General features: G+C 33.7%; 1 protein-coding gene across 1 annotated transcript in view; it reads right to left on the reverse strand.

Moving 5' to 3' along the window:
- Positions 1–478: 478 nt before the first annotated feature.
- The window catches only part of LOC149787090 (TPR and ankyrin repeat-containing protein 1-like), a 57,269-nt gene continuing 37,185 nt past the window's right edge, over positions 479–20,562 (reverse strand). Inside the window, exons 15-20 of the mRNA XM_089977612.1 lie at positions 18,801–18,845; positions 15,399–15,724; positions 14,547–14,711; positions 13,892–14,123; positions 7,729–10,709; positions 479–6,127 (exon numbers count right to left, since the gene is read on the reverse strand). Of these exons, the coding sequence (XP_089833738.1) occupies positions 6,032–6,127; positions 7,729–10,709; positions 13,892–14,123; positions 14,547–14,711; positions 15,399–15,724; positions 18,801–18,845 (3,845 nt within the window). The 3' untranslated portion in view covers positions 479–6,031. The remainder of the gene's footprint in view (positions 6,128–7,728; positions 10,710–13,891; positions 14,124–14,546; positions 14,712–15,398; positions 15,725–18,800; positions 18,846–20,562) is intronic.

The following is a 20,562-nucleotide window of genomic DNA, read 5'->3' on the forward strand; positions in this document are numbered from 1 at the left end:
GTTCTTTTAGCAATGAATTTTGATGATGCACTTTGTAATTGTGACAGAATAAAACAATATTATATGGCTGTTTTTGTTTTCCCAAATCTTTTCCATAATATTATGCAGTTCAACTAGGTCAGGTGGTCTTTTCGTAAAATAATAATTAATTTAAATTTGTATTTGTTAAAGTACAAACAGGTTCACAAAGCCATCATATTGTTGTTGTTTTTGTTGTTTGGGGGTTTAATGCCATTTGTCAGTGCAAGATAGCCTATACATGGTTGCCAGTTTAACCGATGGAGGAAGAACCCTTGAAAAAGCCCAACCCACAAGAAGCTATGGGCCATTTTCTTACAGGCATCAAAGCATACAATATTTACATGAATGACATGAAACATTCTTAAGGATCTACTGGTGTTTGATTACCTTCTGTTCTATTAGATTATTATTTCAAATAAATATTCAACTATTTCAAATGGAAGAGAACAAGTCTTACTTCAGCAAAAGAAGTTTAATACATTTTATGTTGATCACATTGCACTGACATAGAACAGGAACCAATTATGTTTAACAAATCTCTGAAATGGTGAGTAAACGGTGATAACATGTTAGCAATGGTCAAAGAAAGAGCCATCTGATGATTCTTTAAACTCCACCTCCCTTCCACAACATTCAATTAAATGTGTATTCAACATATTCAAGCTGGGCTCTTTTCGTCTTAGTACCGGTAGGCAAAACATGACATGCTGTACTATTCTCACAATAATTTTTTTTTTTAATTTAATGGTTTGCTAATCTGGACAATTTACAATACAGTTTACAAACTTAAATTGCTACAATTTCATTTACTCTGCGCAAAATTTTCACTTTTTACCATGTACTATTTTCCAATAGAATTATACAATTTTCAAAACTATATCCTGATGTTAAAAAATGCTGTATTAATTAGTAAGTGTACTTATTTTTCATTTGACAGAATCAAAGTACATTAACCTTTCTTCTGATCTCTCAGTCCGAATACTGCATACACAATAATGCCTTATAGAAGAAGAAAAAAAGCACAAAAAAGCAATCCTTTAAATATTTGTAACTGGGGGAGTAGCCACTATAATTTCATAAGATGGTTCATTACATCTTTAAATCTTGTTTCTGTCAAATAATGCTTAGGAACTAATAATGTAGAAGCAGAATGAGCTGATGCAAATGATGTTGCCTCAGTGTTGTTTTTAAAGAGATCTGCTATTTACAAAAACAAATCTTCATAAAATTTGAAAATAACAAAAACTTCTGCAGTGTTCATGTTATAAACACTAGTGTCTACATATTTACAGTTTATACATTGCAGTGTCCTCAGTTAATTATAATGTCATACTGTAGAGTGGATTTTTTGTCGGGCTTTTATTTTCATTCTGTTGATTAGTCTCCAAGAAACACAGAGCGTGCACAGTACTTTTTTATTACCACCATTTAAATTTAAGGAAAGAACAAAAAATCACAAAACAAGTTGCAGAATAAACACAAATACAGTGTACTATACTCTCTATAACAAAAGTTTGGCAATTCTTATAAACTCTTCTTTCCCTTGGTCTAATGTGTGTGTGTTACTTGCATTTTTAATGTAGCTTTAACATTTTTTCAGTCATATCGCTACGATGTCTGGAGTGTGGCAGTTTATAGTGATATCTGTAACACTAGGGCATCATGATGCAGACATGCAGCATGATGCCCCACCGTCACATTATCCTGACACCTGGCAGACCAATCCTAACACTAACCTCTTAATAGTGAGTGCCAAGCGAGGCAGCTGGTAGTACCAATGTTATAAGTCTTTGGTATGACTCAGCCTGGGATAGAACCCACGACCTCCATCATCCAAGGCGGACACTCTAACCACACGGCCAGCGAAGCAGTTCTCCCAAGGTCTAGAATGCCGACTCAGATAATCAAAGGATATTAGGCACAGTACTGGATGATAATATCAGTGCTTAAAATCGACCGTTCTCTGAACATATCAAGCATTCTTAAGATTTCTATGCACAAACTTTATTTGAAAATCACTAGCAATTAATAATTTTCTGTAGAACAGAACTATCATATATATCTTTACAACCTTTCTCTCTGTAGTAGTTAAATCTGATAATTATTAAAATATTGCTTGTGGACAAAATTATGCAGAATACACATTTTGTACCTTTGTAACCATTGATTGAAATCCTGGCTCAAACACATCAAAACACATTGACTTATTCCAGGTTTATTCATTTTTCTACACTCTTTAATACATTATCCACTAACAGCAGAGCCATACAAAGTGTTGTGTAAGCTGTCAGACTTGTATGGACATGTAGATACATAAATAAACATACAAGTATATCTCAATGCATCTTCATTCAATAACATATATCAATGGTTATTGGTTTGTGCACTGCTACCTTAACCTCAATATTTCTTATCTATCAAAGCAGCTGTTACATCAGCCTGTTACACTGTATTTGACTAGTCTGGGCCCTGGCATTCACTCATTAACTGGGGAGGCAAGTCATGTGACTGTCTGATAGTGGCCCTGTCAACCACAGTAAACTGGGTATATCTGCCAGGCCCAGTTCCCTGTGATCCAGGATATTAAAGTCACAATGATAAAAATGCATAATTTGTATCTGCCCAAACGTACCAACTCAAATTCACAACTTTAGAATCACATCTGAATTCTATATACATATGCAATTCAAAGTACTAAGTCCCCAAAATTATAGAATGCAATGTTCTAACCAACAATGGATTGGCTTTAATCATTGTTTCAAATGATATTTAAAAAAAGTAGACCACTCAAGGCCTAAAAGAGCTTGTTGACTTAAAATTGGCGCAGTTGCCATGAGAGAAGCCATTCTGGAATCTCAATAGCTGTTCACAATGACAAAAAATTCAGAAATAACATTAATGCATGTATGGCATGGAGCATGTGCCAAATTGATTGTTCATTCAAGGATCTTTACAATCAGAGGTTATTCTTTGTCAGAGATCAATATCAGCACTTATTAATGCAAAATTTAAAAGAAAACAACAAAAGAATATGTTTATTTGAAAATTAAAGGGTATGCCAATTAATATAATGATCTCTTATAAATGATGTACTTCATTTGGTTAAGAAAGGCACATTTATAATGAATTCAGTTTAATGTACACGCCATAGGACATCAGCTATTGAGTTTAATGTACATGCCATAGGACATCAACCATTCAGTTTAATGTACATGCCATAGGACATCAGCCATTGAGTTTAATGTACATGCCATAGGACATCAGCCATTGAGTTTAATGTACATGCCATAGGACATAAGCCATTGAGTTTAATGTACATGCCATAGGACATCAGCCATTGAGTTTAATGTACACGCCATGGGACATCAGCCATTGAGTTTAATGTACATGCCATAGGACATCAGCCATTGAGTTTAATGTACACGCCATAGGACATCAGCCATTCAGTTTAATGTACATGCCATAGGACATCAGCCATTGAGTTTAATGTACATGCCATAGGACATCAACCATTCAGTTTAATGTACATGCCATAGGACATAAGCCATTGAGTTTAATGTACATGCCATAGGACATCAACCATTCAGTTTAATGTACATGCCATAGGACATCAGCCATTCAGTTTAATGTACATGCCATAGGACATCAGCCATTCAGTTTAATGTACATGCCATAGGACATAAGCCATTGAGTTTAATGTACATGCCATAGGACATCAGCCATTGAGTTTAATGTACACGCCATGGGACATCAGCCATTGAGTTTAATGTACATGCCATAGGACATCAGCCATTGAGTTTAATGTACACGCCATAGGACATCAGCCATTCAGTTTAATGTACATGCCATAGGACATCAGCCATTGAGTTTAATGTACATGCCATAGGACATCAACCATTCAGTTTAATGTACATGCCATAGGACATAAGCCATTGAGTTTAATGTACATGCCATAGGACATCAACCATTCAGTTTAATGTACATGCCATAGGACATCAGCCATTGAGTTTAATGTACATGCCATAGGACATCAGCCATTCAGTTTAATGTACATGCCATAGGACATCAGCCATTCAGTTTAATGTACATGCCATAGGACATCAGCCATTCAGTTTAATGTACATGCCATAGGACATAAGCCTATCACAGGAATTATTGTATTCTTCATGATTATTCTAGAGCTTCCCTGTTTTACAGTGAAACATTCTGATTTTCAGCAAAGTCTAGTTTATGCATCAAAACAGTGTGTCATTTCCCACAATGTCTGTTATCTAGGGGAACTGCAAACTGTGTGGACAATCATAGTAAGCTATCCTGTAAAACTGGTAGTTAATCTGATTTTTTTTCTTATTTCCCACATAAATTATTACACTATTGTCAATGAGCTTTTCTATTAACCAATTTGTAGCCCATTTCTTTGGATTTTATGTGTCCCAGTGAGAACTGCACATAACAGAAAATAGTACCATGTATGTTTAATGACCAATACTGAATGAAGTCAAGGTTGGTTGCTTGTCTTTACTCCCAGGTTCACTTATTATACTTTCTAGCTAATCAATAAAAAGTAAATATATAACAACAAAGATTTAATACGGTGTTAAATCTTAGTATTTACAAGCTAAATTGCTAAATTGAAATCATTCTCATTACTCTTACAAGGTCAGTAACACAAATTGATGAAGACAACATGGCCATGCAGACATCAATACATAGAAAAGTGTGCTATAACTCACTGAAAAACAGAAATCCAAAACAAAAAAAGAACTCCAACTACTGGTTTTCCAGAGCCAAGGAAACCTATCTGGAATGGATAATACACTCAGTAAAATTAACAAACTTCTAAAAAGCATAATGCATCTTCCTCTGATCCTATAGATATGTGTACACACGAAAATCCATTCCTCTGATTTCAGTCTTATGTTCCTTCAATAAGTTTAACAATATCCATACAATTTACATTATTCATGAGTTATTTGCATCTGTCATTTCTCTTCATCTTTGTCACCATTTATAAACTACAGTATATACCATCTAACAGACTAGTTGCTTATAATCTACATCCAAAAACTGTTTTATTTTTCTCTCTACCTGTATCAATGCAAAAAATCCTGTTTACATTTTTATCTCATACAGATCTGTTCTATAGATTTCATCAGCAATATTTTTGAACACAAATTTCATTACAAAAACTAAATAATTCTGCAAAATCTGGAACAGAAGTTATAAAAAGTGCCTGGTTTTAGTGCTATAACAGTGAATGAAACAATACAATGGTCATATTCACTTTTCTAGTACAAAGTGGTCCCACATGTTACACAATGTGTGTGTGTATGTGGTAGCATGGCTGTTTAAGTTATGGCTAGCACTGGGGCATCATGCTGCAGACACGTAGCATCATGTAGCACCCAGTCACATTATCTGTCACCACCCTACCAATCAGTTCTAACACTAGCCTCTTAATGCTGAGTGCCAAGTGAGGCACCTGCTAGTACCATTTTTGTAAGTCTTTTGTATTAATTTCCTGGGATTTGAACCAATGATCTCCTGTATGCAAGATGGATGATCCAATCACTTAGGCCACTGGAGCAGTCTACTAAGAATGTCTTGTCTGATACAATGATGCATGACAATCAACATTCACACTAAAGACTGTATTTTACATACATGTCCATGACTGTGGATTCTATACAAATAATATTTAAGGGCACAAACCACAAATAAATCTACAATTTGAAAAAATTAGAGATCAGGATTTCATTTTCTTTTGATAAAATAAAATATATGAATTTCAAACTGACAAAAATTGAACTTGATTTTAAAAACACAGATAATCTAACCACAATAACATGACGTATGTCGTCTCAGGCATGCTCTACAACTGACAGTGCTCTAAGTTGATTTTTATCCTTTTTATTTCTGGAAATAAATTATTGAAAAGTAGGCGCCTTGCAGAGGTCCAGTTTAATGTGTATCTATTCTTTCTGCCATTATTCTTGAGCTGGATCTGACTTTAATCAAGCACAACGTTTTCAATCTCATCTTCCCAGTTTTCTGTTTCTGGGATTTCTATCTGCAATGCCATGGCAGCTGCCTGATGGTTTTTCCTCTGAAAAGGAAAATCTGAAATTGTAACTTTTAAATGAAGACACACGTGCATAATACATAGGAATCAGTATCCTAATATAATCTAAAGTCAATAGCTGATGCAATGCAACCATTTCCACACACAGAACAGGAAATAAAGCAAATGCAAGGTCATATAGATTGTCAGTCACTAGGAATTATCTACTTTGTTATCATGAAGAAGTGTAGAAAAAAAGGTTTCTAGAGAAAAATGCTCAGTATAGGCCAAACAGGAGACTCTTTATACCAAAGATTATAAAAATGGTCCATATATGCCAAACAGAAGACTCTTTTTAGCAAAGAACACATTTATTGTCTTTCTAAAATTAAGACTAGAAAAGATGATCTTGATGTAAAACATTTAAATACAGACAAGCGCCCTTTGTTTGATAATTTTCTAGTAGGTATTGACAAAGCATATGATAACAAAAATCAAACAGGCTGCTAAAATAAGCATTCTGGAACAAAAAGCTAAATACCATTTACAAAGGGACTAATAATCTCAGTGTGATTATTACCGATATTTCTCATGAATTAGGCATATACTGAGCATTTTTGTATTGATGCTAGATTGTGTGTGATGTCAACTTATATTGTTACACATTCAGCATCAACTGATAAATTATCTAGGCAAATAAGTTTAAATCTATGGAAACTCAGAATGACTTTATTTAAAACACAGTAGAGACTTGTGTGTGTTTGCATATATATATATATATATATATATATATATATATTCAGATATGTCTACCAAACTCTATCTAGACTGCACTCAATATCCATTGGTTGTTCTTAGAGCTCTGAACGGCTTGTGAGCATGTTCAACTAGAAAATCTTGGAATTTTAGAAAGAGTTAACAGACTTTTAGAACAAATACAGTTCATATCATGAACTATCATCCTATATTTAATGATTAATAATTTCCTTTTAAACTTTTTTTTTTATAATTGTCATGAGTGGGATTTTTTTTAACATCTTTGACATTTATCCTTCTTGTGGTTTAACTTCCAGAAGCTATGTGCAATACATTCATACAGTTGTACTCTCATGTGTAATGCTGTATTCCTGTGGGATCTCACTGATATAACATGGTTATGGACAAAACATTACTTGTTAAATATTTTGTGACATCTCTTTACAAATTAACACTATTAGCTTGTAATATGGGATTTGTATAAAAGTTTAATGCATACCAAAACATCTTAATGGCACCTAGCGCTTAATGATATACATTTAAAGTGATGACTACAGCCTCTGATGCATCGCATAATTTACTTCACAACTTATCTTGAAATATTAACATGGTTTGCTGTGAGCATGTGTGTAAGTACATTAGAAAAAAACACTTGGGCTAAAGTTGTTTCCATATTATTTTACATTGAAAACTATTTTAAATACTTGGGCTTGAATTTACAATTGTGCCCAAGCAAATATTTCCACTTGGGACACTGTGTATGAGAAGTAACATGTAATGGACAATGTAACAAAGGAGAACAGGAAAAACAAAGTTGATAAGTGACAATCTACACAGAACTATGTACTATAGTTTTCATTAAAAGTTGAAAATCAATTCTTTTGACTAACCTGTTTAAATGTCATGTAAGCTTCATCCACATAGTGTTGCACTGCATTGTAGTCCCTTAACATAACATCAAGGAGTTGCTGTAGAACCCGAGCGGTTTTCCAAGACCTCTCATGTAAGATTCTGTTCATTTCATGATTCATGCCATTCTTGCAAACCATTATCCTGTTTATTTCTAGCTGTACATTCGAGTACACATTGCTTATAATGTGTGGATTGTCAAGTTCATATTGCTGGATTTTCTCTTCCAGGAATTTGATGTTGGGTTGAAGTTTCTCTACGAACATCTTTCTGAAGGAATCAAATTCTAGTTGTTTCTGAATATGTTGAGAAGATTGGATATGTTCCACCTTTATTTTCTCCAGTTCTATTGATCTTATTTCTTTGAACTCTTCTTCAATTGACTTGTCTGTCTCTCCACCTTCTGCAGTATCAAAGAATACACTGCATATTCCACACATAACATCAGTCACTTTAGCTGTCTCAAAAATTTTCATCTTTTCCTCAAGCTCTTCTTTGACCATCTGATTTTGAACTCTAGCCTTCAGGTGATGACATTTGGCAGCTAACACTTGCCTTCTAAAGAAACTGAGGATCTTAATGCCAGCTTTCTTCTCTGTGTGAGCTTTCTCCAGAGCTGCAGCATCAATTTCCCATTTCATCTTTTCTTCCATTGACATATGTACTTCTTCATGGTCACCAAATAATTCCATTACTTCTAAACCTAATCCAGATTTGTAATTTATAACTGCTAAAGTGTTCTCTCCAAGGAATGTTGCAGGTAGGAGTCCAACATTGGTTAGAGGGGATGATTGGACATGATCTCTTTGGTCTTTTCGATGGCTTGTTGGTATCCATTTACAACACATTAAATGCTCTCCTTCCCTCTCCCTCAAGAGGGACTTCAATGCAACTCCCACATCACGAATACACTGTGCTTTTTGCACAGATTCAAGTGCCAACCTTAACCTTTCTGGACATTTCTCTGGAGGTTGTAGCTGGGTCAAAGCATGCATGAGAGCTGTTTCTGATACTACTGATACAAATGTTCCAACATTGCTGATCAGTGTCATGGCCAGAACAAGGACTCTTTCTGCCATTGCACAGTTAAAGGCTTGGCTCATATCAGCTGAGAAGAGGACATTTATGAGACTTGTACTCTTTGAAGTACCACACACCATACTGACAATGCGGTCAAGTCTATTTTGAACTAAAGCATGACTGGTCCTTGTGGGACTAAAATGGCTGACAGCTTTTTGGAGGAACACTGCATGTCTTGGAAAAGTGCCCTCAATAAAATGCACCAAGTGCAGATAACTGGCTGGTACTAAAAACGAGGCATCTTGCTGTTCTGAATAATGTCTCTGCATTTCTTTACTTATCTTGGCAATGAGGAAAAAGGAAAGGGTGGTATAAAACTCAAGCCACATAAGGAAGAATTTTGTGTCAGGCAGGATTTTTTCAGCCTTTTTGCTGACCAGAGCAATAAACTTAGTAAATTGGATTAGAGCCTCCAGTGGATCTGCTGTTAGCTTTGTCAGGTAATCATAGCTGTCGTAAAATCTGCGTGCCAGGGATTGCACAATCCAGCTACTGCCAGATTCGCCTCGAAATTCATAATCTGTCATCAAAGCAAAGTACCTCCATTTTCTTTCCTTCTTTTCCTGATTTTGCTCCTCACTGAGTGCACTTTCAAACTCTCTCAGTTCCTTGTCAAAATCAAAATCAATACAGAACAAATGACACCAAAATCCAACCAACAGGAAAACATTTGCAGATCTTGCAGCAAATGTTTTAAATCTCCTGTCACCTGTTGTTTCTTCTTTCCATTGTTTATCCATAAATACTTTCATGTACTCTTTAACAGATAAATTCATCTTTGCAAGAACTTCACTTGGGTACCCATCTGACAGCACGTGGGAATGGAAGCTCATTGGTATTAGGTCTTCTATGATCATTCTACAAGAGGTGAATGTGTCAACTTCTCCCCAGGGAGTAGAAAAAGAGTACCCAAGGAAGTAATCCACATGTTCTACCAGTCTTGCTGGACATGTTACTCTCAGACACTCAGCTCCAAACTCTACGTTTCGCTGCAATTCAATGAACATTTTGTCAATTTCCACCAATTCCTCAAATGTTCTTTTGTTTAGGGGACAATGAAGTTTTGGGCATCTTCCTTCTTGCTTCTTCATATCTGGGCATGGAAGACCAGCCTGGAACCAAAAGCACTGATGAACTTTATTTCTCATTTTTGTTACTGACTCCACCACATTCTTTAGCCAACCTTTGCCCCTATTCAAAAGATAACAGGCAATCATTTCATGAGCTGCTTTCATGTCAGTCTCAATCTCTACCAGTTGCCCAATTTTCTTGGATGGGAGCAAGTCTTTTATCATGTTCTTGCATCTTGAATTCTTTTTTGGACAATACATTACATAATCTGGCTTGGTGGAGAACAAGCCATAGAAACTATCATATTTCAAAAGCAGTTCCTTGTCTTCTGGTGATTTGGGGCAACATAGTGTCCGAGCAACTCTGAATAGGTGATCAAATCCGCGAACAAGGGACACAAAATTGTCTTTGGTGATCTGTTGGTGTGTTACTATCCACTCCACACACTCCAGTGTACCAGCTAAATTACAATATGGTTTTGAGCAAAGGAAAGAATTCCAAGCTTGTTTAACATGCAAAACACTTTCTGTAAGGTTCGACACACCTTCATTGAGGTCTGCAAGAAGAAGGCTGGCTTCTGCAACACCATCAACATTTTTGCAGTTTTGGAAAAATGCCTTAGCTTCCTTTACTCTTTTCAGTAGATCTTCATTACATGGACGTTTCTCAGGTTCATTAGACATGACAACTTGCAAGTTTACCAGCAAAGTTTGGGCAATGGTATTTTCCTGCTTTGTCTTTCTTGCAGTCTGTTCTGCTTGCTCATTTCTGCCATGAATCAGCAGAAGCTTGGCTGCCTCGTCTCCTTTACCTATAATGTAACAAAAAAGGTTAAAATATATATATATATATATATATATATATATATATATATATATATATATATATATATATAGAGAGAGAGAGAGAGAGAGAGAGAGAGAGATAGATATAGATATATATATATCAAACAGTATAAAACTTAAACAAATTTGTTACTGAAATCAGAAATAATGTCAGTTCTCTGTCAAGGAAGGCAATTATTATATGTCTGTAGGGTTCATAAAGTAACAAATACATGAGGAGTGTGCCACATAAAGTATCTGGTTTTTAGGGTCTGCAATCTAGCTTTCCTTCTTAAACTAAAAATAATTCAGTTAATGTAAGTAGCATAAAGAAGCTTCAGTCTAAAAAAAGATTTGGACAATATCTCCGGAATAAAATGACACAATGTAATTAGTCAATCAAGAACTATTTAGGATCCTATAATTCCATGTTAGCCCAACTCAAGGCCTGGCATCAGTAACAGAGATATTACATAATATTTTCAGTATGCATAAAGATTTGGGCTACAGGCAAAATCTCAACTCTCACAGTTTCCATCAACTTGAATATATTGGCTTATGTGTTACTGAACTGTTGAAACATTAATCAGTTTAATTATTTTAATGGTATTACAAGTGCTGACTAAGACAGCATTCCGCGGATGTACTTATCAATTATGACATTTCAAAGATTTAACTTTAAATGTTGGCCTCAATGTTAGCAATACTGATTATTTGTGTGAAAAATCCATGTTAAATAGCAACTCCATATCCTACACACTAAACACATTACAGGAGTTTGTATCAAGTGACACAAGAAGAGAACACCACCAACACTGACAAAATTTACTTGACGAAACACTCACGATTACTGCAAATCAGTCTTTTTCATGGCATTTTAACAACTGAGATCTTGGTTGAATTATGTTGATATGGTAACTATTTTATCCACAGAAGAATCATTACTTATTGACTCTTTAAATTTGTGGTTTATAGCAAAAGCAAAATCAAAGATTTTTTTTAAAATTTATAATTAAATTGCTGGTCTTGTAATTTACTTTATTACTGCTATCTGAACAAACTGGGTCATCTAGCAAATGGTTTATGCCAGAAATTATATATCAGCAGAAATGTTTTTGTATCTGTCCCTAAGCATGATAAATTTCATCTTGCACTCAATCTAAAGGCAGTAAACAATAATTTCATATGATAATGTGGATTCATTACATCATATATTTTGTTGTATTAATAATTATGGATTTTAAAGTTCCTGCAAAGTACAAATTTAAACACTCCATAAGCAATGATTCTTAAGAATCAATGATAGAACCCTTTTTTAATTCACAACTTTAAGTGCAAAATTTGGAACACAGACATTAGAGACACTACATCAAGAACTGCAAGCATGTTGCAAGAACACAGTGTACATTGAAACTCTAATATAGATATAGCATCAAGAATTTCCAGCACATTTAAAGAAGTTATAAATCATTTTAAACCCTTATAATAAATTATGAAAAAGTATGATACTTTGCTGAGTCTATAAGTTTTCAGATTTAAGAACTTTATTCTTAGAAAATAATCCTGAAATAATTTTGTTTTAACTTGGCCCAGGAGAAGGCACAAGCTAAAAGGACTTGCCATATGTGTGCGCTCCTCTCATCTACATAAAAGCAGGAGTTAACACTCATGTTTGCTTTGGTCTCGGACCCTACCATGGCTTTTTAAAGTAATTTATTTCTAAATTAAATATTATGTTCAATACTTCACTCTTTACCGGATTTCCATGATGCTAAGACCAAAGGGGTTCTTAGTATATATGACCAAAGGGATTTTTAGTGTGGAAAAAGTAACATATACAGCAGTACGAATATCAGGTGTCTAACTTGTAATATGTTAGGTGTGTGAGTTTGGGAAATATAGGAGTTTCAGTGATAGATGGGGGTCGGCAATGATAAATCTGGGTAACTAGGTCAGCATCATAGAAATTAATGTAAGATGGGTGTGAGAATAGAGAAAATATATAAATAGTAAGTAAAGTTTTGGGAGTATGATATGTGTATATATATAGATACAAGATATAGCGAGGAGCAGAATGCAGAAAGAAAAAAGGACAGCAGAGAAAAGATGTAGTTGAAAATAGTAAAGATACAGAGATATACAAGATGGGCCATTATGAGAAAGGATACCTAAGAGACATAACTGAGTGATAGATATTCTGATTGGTTGAAAATATTGAGCAACAATCTAGAAAAACATTAGTGTATAATTTGGAGAGGTGGACAGAACTTAATGTGTAGATTGGTATATAGACAGGAGATGTCAATATGAGTTAGTGTTTTAATTAGTAAACCACTGGTCCCCACCTCACCCCAAAGTCAACAGAAAGACCCAACAGGTCAGACAGTCCACGCCTAATGGGTCAGTATGCCATGTGATGATAGAGCACTTTTATGCATCAGTCAAACATCAATTTCCTTTCAAGTGTTGTGATGTGATTTGGATTGTTAACGTAGCTTTAACAGTGTTTCAGTCATATCACTATGATGTCTGCAATGTGGAAGTTAATAGTGATATCTAGCACTGGGGCATCATGCCGCAGACATGTAGCATGGTGTCCCACCCAGTCACATTATCCTGACACCAGGCCAACCAGTCCTAACACTAACCTCTTAATGCTGAGCACCAAGTGAGGCAGCTGTTAGTACTATTTTTGTAAGTCTTTGGTATGACTTGGCCGGGGATCAAGAAGATCAAGGCATACCTCTTTGTGTGTTGCATGGTTCCTCATATGTATAATGCTTATTCCAGTACAATGTAATTGCCTGAATTTCCATATCAGCATTAATATAAGATAATAACAATAATATGTGATATATTAATTTTTAATATCATGGGGTGGTTATAAACCAAGATGTGGATAAGTACAACAGTAGCTATTATTGAATATATGACCAGCCCATTCAACAAATTAATAACAAAGCCTTTTCTATTCTATCTTTATTCTTTTACTTCATATTTCTGAAAATAAATTAATGTTTTTCTATAATGCATTTTGTTAAATGGACAAAACAAATATTTCAAGCACATTTCCAGTATTAGTGGAGTTGGCCAAAAGTGAAACACTTTTGAAAGTAATCATAGAATCTGAACACTTTTCACAGATTGTGCAAAAGCATGTGGAACTAACCATATTCCTCCAAGATCTGTACAGCTTCTTCCAAGTATTTCTTCTGTTTGAGAAATTCTACTCTGTCTTGCCAGCGTGGTAATCTGTCCAAAGCATCCATCATTCTCTCCTTATTTTTGTACTTGTGAAATAAGTCGGCAGCCAAGTAGCTGAGTCTCTCCTCATTGAACCTATCTGATGGCTTGTTGGAGATCAAAATTTGGGGAATGGGTTTTCCTTTAGATTCATATTTCTGCAATAAATAATACATAGATTGTCAAAAAAAGACAACTCGGGTTATAAAACTAAAGTCATTTTACCTGATATAAATTATGCCTGTCAAAATTATAATCATAATTCAGATTTCTAGAAAAACCTGGTTCCATGTCTAATAGAAGTCTGCTGGTGAATAGTCTGAAAATCAATTTGCCCAATTTATGTCTGATTTAAAGGTTCCTTGATTGATGACGCATCTTGACTACAAATGATGTCTCATGAAATTCTCAAATAGTAATGTGACCATTAGAAATGAATAAATTATTTACATTACATACACCTGAAAACATAAATACCAAGAAAAAAAATACAGATTTTTTATAAACAATGTACTTTATCTTTAGTTTTTTCAACTTTAATAAAACTATAGCAAATATTTTTTAAACTTAAAGTCAAATACCTCTATCTCCATCTTGTATCTCCTGAGTGTATCAATGGCCATTTCATAATTTTCATTCTCATAAAGAACCTCAACTGCACGGTTGAAATTCCCCACAAGCTCGTAGCATCTGCTGCTTGCCAGAGGTAGCCTCAGTCGACGGTAGATTTCTCCTGCCCTCTCAAACTGTAAAGTATATGTTACATTATAAATATTATTAAAGAACCACCTTCACATGGAGATGACCCGTTTTTGTCCCTTATAAGTTTCCAACACAAGCCACATGCATTTATTAACCACCTGCTTAAAGCAACCAATGCTTCATCATGTCTTTCAACTCCACCAACATGGCTTTTACCTGAATACAAAGACAACAGTGTTCCTCTAATCAGTCATAATGCATATATATGACTGTTTCTGTACACAAAACATTTCAAATCATATTTTGTTGCATTAAGAATGGAAACATAATAACATAAATACTACTAGTCATGACTATAATGTCAGTGTATTACATATGTGGGCACATTCAAGATAGAAACATTAGATTTTTTCCATAAAATTAGTTGCATTTCCTCCACTTATTATTAATTCATAGGTATGCAGAAGACCATGAAGATGCACATAATCAGTAAGACAAACAAGAGCAACCATATCTACACTTTGGCAGATATACTGTGGTAAGCCATGACCATCTATTTATTTTATGAACACCATCATAATAATGTTAGTTTTAATGTTTAGATAGATAAGAAGATGACTACATCACATTTACATCAAAAGGCTGTGATATGAGAATGTATACCATCTAAATTCAATACTAACATGTCAAGAAGTATTTTTTTAACCAATGCATACTAAATGGCAGAATACCTCGCCAAGTTTCTCAAAAATCTGAGCTGCCAACTCCCTTTCCCTTGCATTTTGAAGACAGATTGCTGCATTGGCAGGTCGGTCACACTTCAAGTACAACTCTGCTGCCTTCATAAATTCTTCACACATGGCCTGCGGATTGTCCTTCAAATGTGAAGCAACATGTGCCCTCTGATGTGCAAGTGCAACCTTCTGTTTCAGTGGCTCTCCTGCCATCCCAAAGCATTTAGCTGCCACGTCGTACAAGGCATTCTTCATGAAATATTCACCCCTTTCAATCCAGTCAGCTGGGCTGGACTTCTCGGCAAATGCTTTTTCAAACTGATCTGGAAAAATTAAGACACGAGCTGAATCTAAATAATCTTACACAAATATTACTCTAAAAATATTAGCAACAAAATCTAAATAATCTTACACAAATATTACTCTAAAAATATTAGCAAAAAATCTAAATAATCATTCTGCAAACTGATGTCTCACTGTGTAGATAAACTTAATTCAAACTGATGAAATAAGCAAGTCAGATACAAATCACTTGAAAGCAGTATCTAAATATGGTTGGTTTGCTTTGTTCACATATAAATCATAAAACATTATTTTCCAAACAGTATTTAAAAATTCAAAACCAGCAGGTATTCTTGAAGCAATGTGCTACTGGCCAAAATGAATTTTCAGGAATCTAAGATAACATTTTCCTTAAAGTACCGGTAATGTGTATTGAATCATCTATGTCAATATTCTTGAGAAACTCAAACTGACCACATTTTTTTGTTGTTATGTTTCTAATTCTTTTTAAATTGACCAGTAATAAATTACATGACAACAATATTCCATCTAGCTTGGACTGTATATTTCTAAATTGAACATTACGGCATCTCATTCTTTCGGTGTGTATGTGTGTGTGTGTCTGTGAGAGTGGGACAGAGAGATTAAAAGAGAGACAGTATCAGGCATTCAGTCACATTATACAAAGACATTATATATTATACATGTACATACATTACATAGCAAAATGTTTAGGCTATGTCATATAACTTGCTTTTCAATCTTAGCATAGATTTATTTGTTACAGATAAAATAATGGTGTTCACACTGTTCCCAAACCAACATAAACTATTTTCTTTTAAGATTATAAGATTATATTGCAATGTACTTTTCAAATTATAATTGTAAAGAAAATTTCTTATCCCAATCAATCTAGGTATATTCTTTTTCATATATATATATATATATATATATATATATATATATATCTATTTATCTTGGCAAGAACATAATATATGAAAAGATTTTTTATATATTTAATTATGTATGGGTTTTACCCGATACACTGAGGTGTTGTTGCATTTTACATAACATTTATATTCTCGTATTCCAAATCCTGTGGAACACATCACTCCACAGTGCAGCTTGTGAAACTCGAGAAAAACACCTGCAAGCCCACATAAACCATAACCTGACTATGCTATTGTTCCTTCCCATAACCAACAGGTAATATATATCAAGACAATCTACAGTCAATGACTCAGTAAATTCAGGTAATTATGGGTATTATTTCAAGTAATTTTCTAAGAGTGCATTTATCTGTATCTGACAATTTTATGTTATCACAAGGCGCACTTGAAAACATTGTAAGTTTGAGTTTCTTGTTATTATAAAAACTTACACACATTTAAGACCAAAGATCCATATCAAATTTAATAGTTCATTCAATTTCTTTTCAGTAGTTGCTTTAATTTCCATTTCAGAACTGATTTTTAGTGCTATGAGAAATGTTTTTTTTAAGATTGAAAAGGAATAATGGTCTGGTTTGTATAGTTATAACTAACTGTATCATTTTAAAAAATGTCAGACAATGAATTATAACTTGATGGGCAAGGAAATTTGTAATGAGATCATGTTAGCTTGGAAAATATCAAAATCAATAATACTTCCCCATTTTATAAACAGATCACCAAAATAGATTAACTTAATGTTCAGAATTTTTCTCATAGAATACAGGGACCTTGTCAACCCTGGCTGGTGAGTTCTAAAGAAAACTTGTTTTCATAATATCTACTCTGATTTGAGATATATCATGATTTATCTATCAAGAATTTCTCAGCCAGTAGAACATCAAGCCAAAAGTATATTTTGTCATTCTGGACATCCTTTTCTCATTTGATTAGTGAAAGTTTTATAATGGCAAGTGCAGTATTGATTATTGAAGGTGCTATAATGTAAATTTTATATTGATGAGGGAAGGTGTTATAATGGAACTTTAGCATTTATCAGTGAAAGTGTAATAATAGTTTATTAGTGAAGGTGTAATAATGGTAAGTTCTATATTGATTATTGAAGGGTTCATACTAGCAACTTTAATATTAATTAGTGAAAGTTTATTAATGGTAAGTTCTATATTAATTAGTGAAGTGTTCATAATGGCAAGTTTAATATTTGATTAGTAATAGTGTTTTAATGGCAAGTTCTAATTACTGAAGGGTTCATAATAACAAGTTTAATATTTGATTAATGATGGTGTTTTAAATGGCAAGTTCTATATTAATTATTGAAGGATTCATAATAGCAACTTTATAGATTAGTGAAGGTCTCATAATGGCAAGTTTTATACTATTTAATAAAGGTCTTATAAAGGCAAATTTTGTAATGATTAATGAAGGTGTTACAATATCATATTTGATACTGATTAGTGAAGGTTTCGAATAATGCAAGTTTTGGAATGATTACTGAAAGTGTATATAATGGCAAGATCAAAAGAATAAAGATTTAATTTCCTAAATTGCAACTTCTCATCTTATATTTATCATGTGTGCATGTACATTTAAGAAGAAAAAAAAAGGAAACATCAAGTACCATTAATTGCTTTTAAGTTCTTTAAGAGAAACATGCAAACATAAGAATGAAATCCAAAATTCATGTGAATAAAACTGAAAATGTCCATAAAAAACAAGCTTCAATAAAGCAAACGACCAAACACAATAATTATGACAGTCAAATTTATTCTTATAAAAATAAAAAGTCACTGAAACCCTTCATTAAATTTATATTGGTATGCTTTATGTCATTATCCTTAGAAATTAACGTTTAAGCCATTTATGTTATGCAAATGAATTTTCAAAGTACACATAGAAACAAATATAGTTAAGTTTTTGTTAAATGCAAAAATATGCATCAAAATATTTAAAGTCAGTTTTATTTATTTGCAACTGCGAATAAAGAAAATTAAAACTTTACCATGCTTTATTGAAGTCACGATTTCGTTTGAAAAGCAACTGAAGGTATGTGGAAATGCATAATTACAGATTTAAGCAAAAAGAAAACCAAAGGTATCTCAAGTAAGCAAAGTGAAAAGCATTAAAATTCAAACCAAGAAAAATCTACCTGTGTGTTACTGGTACTTACGCTCATGTTCCGCTGATACATTACCATCACGAAGATCTTTCTCCTCTGAAGAAATTAAAACATAGATCATAGATCTGGTATTTTACATCATATTTCAGCAAATAAAATGTTACAATCATTGTTATGAAAACATATATCTTGTACTTTCAAACAACCATTGTTCTAAAGCTGTATTCATGCAGATCTATGTATAATTTTAATGTTTACGTAATGATTCACCTATTCATTGCATTGTCAAAGAGAGCAGAAAGTATTTTTTCCATTATTCAATAAATGCAACTAAACTAAATGCTTGTTTTTTTTAATAGGATTTTTTCAGTGCATGTTCTTTCTTCTCTTCTCTGCCAGGATCCTGCATTTATTTCAAAAGGGATGGTAAATACAAGATCCCTTTACTCCTTCTTGTGTGATTTTATTTCATACAACCAATTCTGGACAGTTAACCCTGCCCATTTTCATATTGGTTCGAAGGTCAAGTAGAACCCACTTTCTGGTACTCCAAAGATTATCCAACCTTGACATCATTAATTTTCTCAGTACAATTGAAACATTTCATTATGCTGACTTTTGGGCATCTATAAAAGTTGAATCTGTGTAATGCAGTCTATATGCTTAAGGTCCTCAGTCATTTGCCAAGAAATTTCTAACATCAGATCTTTTCCTGTCTAGGTGTTCCCCCAACACCATTTATAAGATGGTACTTCCTGTCCTGCTTTTTCCATTAATAGTATTGTAATGTTTCATCTAGGACTCCCATATCCTTTCTGACTGACACTCTAAAGTCTCCGCTATCTCAGATATATTTATCTTCAATACTTGCAGCACTCTGTCTATTCCTATGATGTTGTCCTTCACTTTATCTCATTCTTTAATGATGTAACTTCACCATTAAGGATACGACTTGCACCATTTCATATCAAAACATTTTCTTATGTATTTGTGTCACAAGTTCACAAACTGAGTGTAAATTTAATTTAAAAAATTCTTAATCATGGCCATCGACCTTGAATTTATATAATGTATAGAATATAACTCAAGTAATTAGAAAGTCAGGATATAAAGGCATGTTAACTTTAATTAAATGTACAGTCCATATTTGTTTAGAAATAAAAATGTTATTGAAGTAGGTTCATTCAAGGTAGTTTTATGTATATGCACCAGTTGGGTTAAATGATAAAATCTATTTATAGCATGCTTTTGTTATCATCACCATGGAAACCAAAAACCTACATCATATTTGGTAACATTCAAATCAATGTCATAATGTTTTTTTGTCAACTTGTTGAATGGCAAAAAACTAAAGTCTGCTTAAACATAATTCACAAATGTGCAAGATACTGTGTTCACAAGTGTAATAAAATACAGATGTACAAGCAATGACACTTGCTATGGCCCAAGGTCAATTACATGTAGTTTTTAAAACTTATTCAGAGATATGCCCCATTTTTATTCAGAATTACAAGATGCTGGAGAGGCCCTTGTTCTGAAAACCTTTGATTATTCCAAAATGTATACTGGATCATACAAAGGACGTGAATGATTTGGACAAGTGTTAATCTTAAAGAGCCCTAAGATGACAATAGCCATCCATGGTACTGAAACATTTACTCTCAACTAGAATCAGTAGATATTAATTCAGCTTTCCTTCAAAGACTTCCAAGATCACTGAAAGCCATCTTACCCAGACAGAATGTAATATTTTGGACCCTCGAGTTCAATGAAACATGTAACAACTGAGATCACTCCAAGTCAGGAGAAGGGT

This window comes from Sinohyriopsis cumingii, chromosome 12 (genome assembly GCF_028554795.1).
Source record: "Sinohyriopsis cumingii isolate HCF-2022 chromosome 12, ASM2855479v2, whole genome shotgun sequence".
Lineage (NCBI taxonomy): Eukaryota > Metazoa > Mollusca > Bivalvia > Unionida > Unionidae > Sinohyriopsis > Sinohyriopsis cumingii.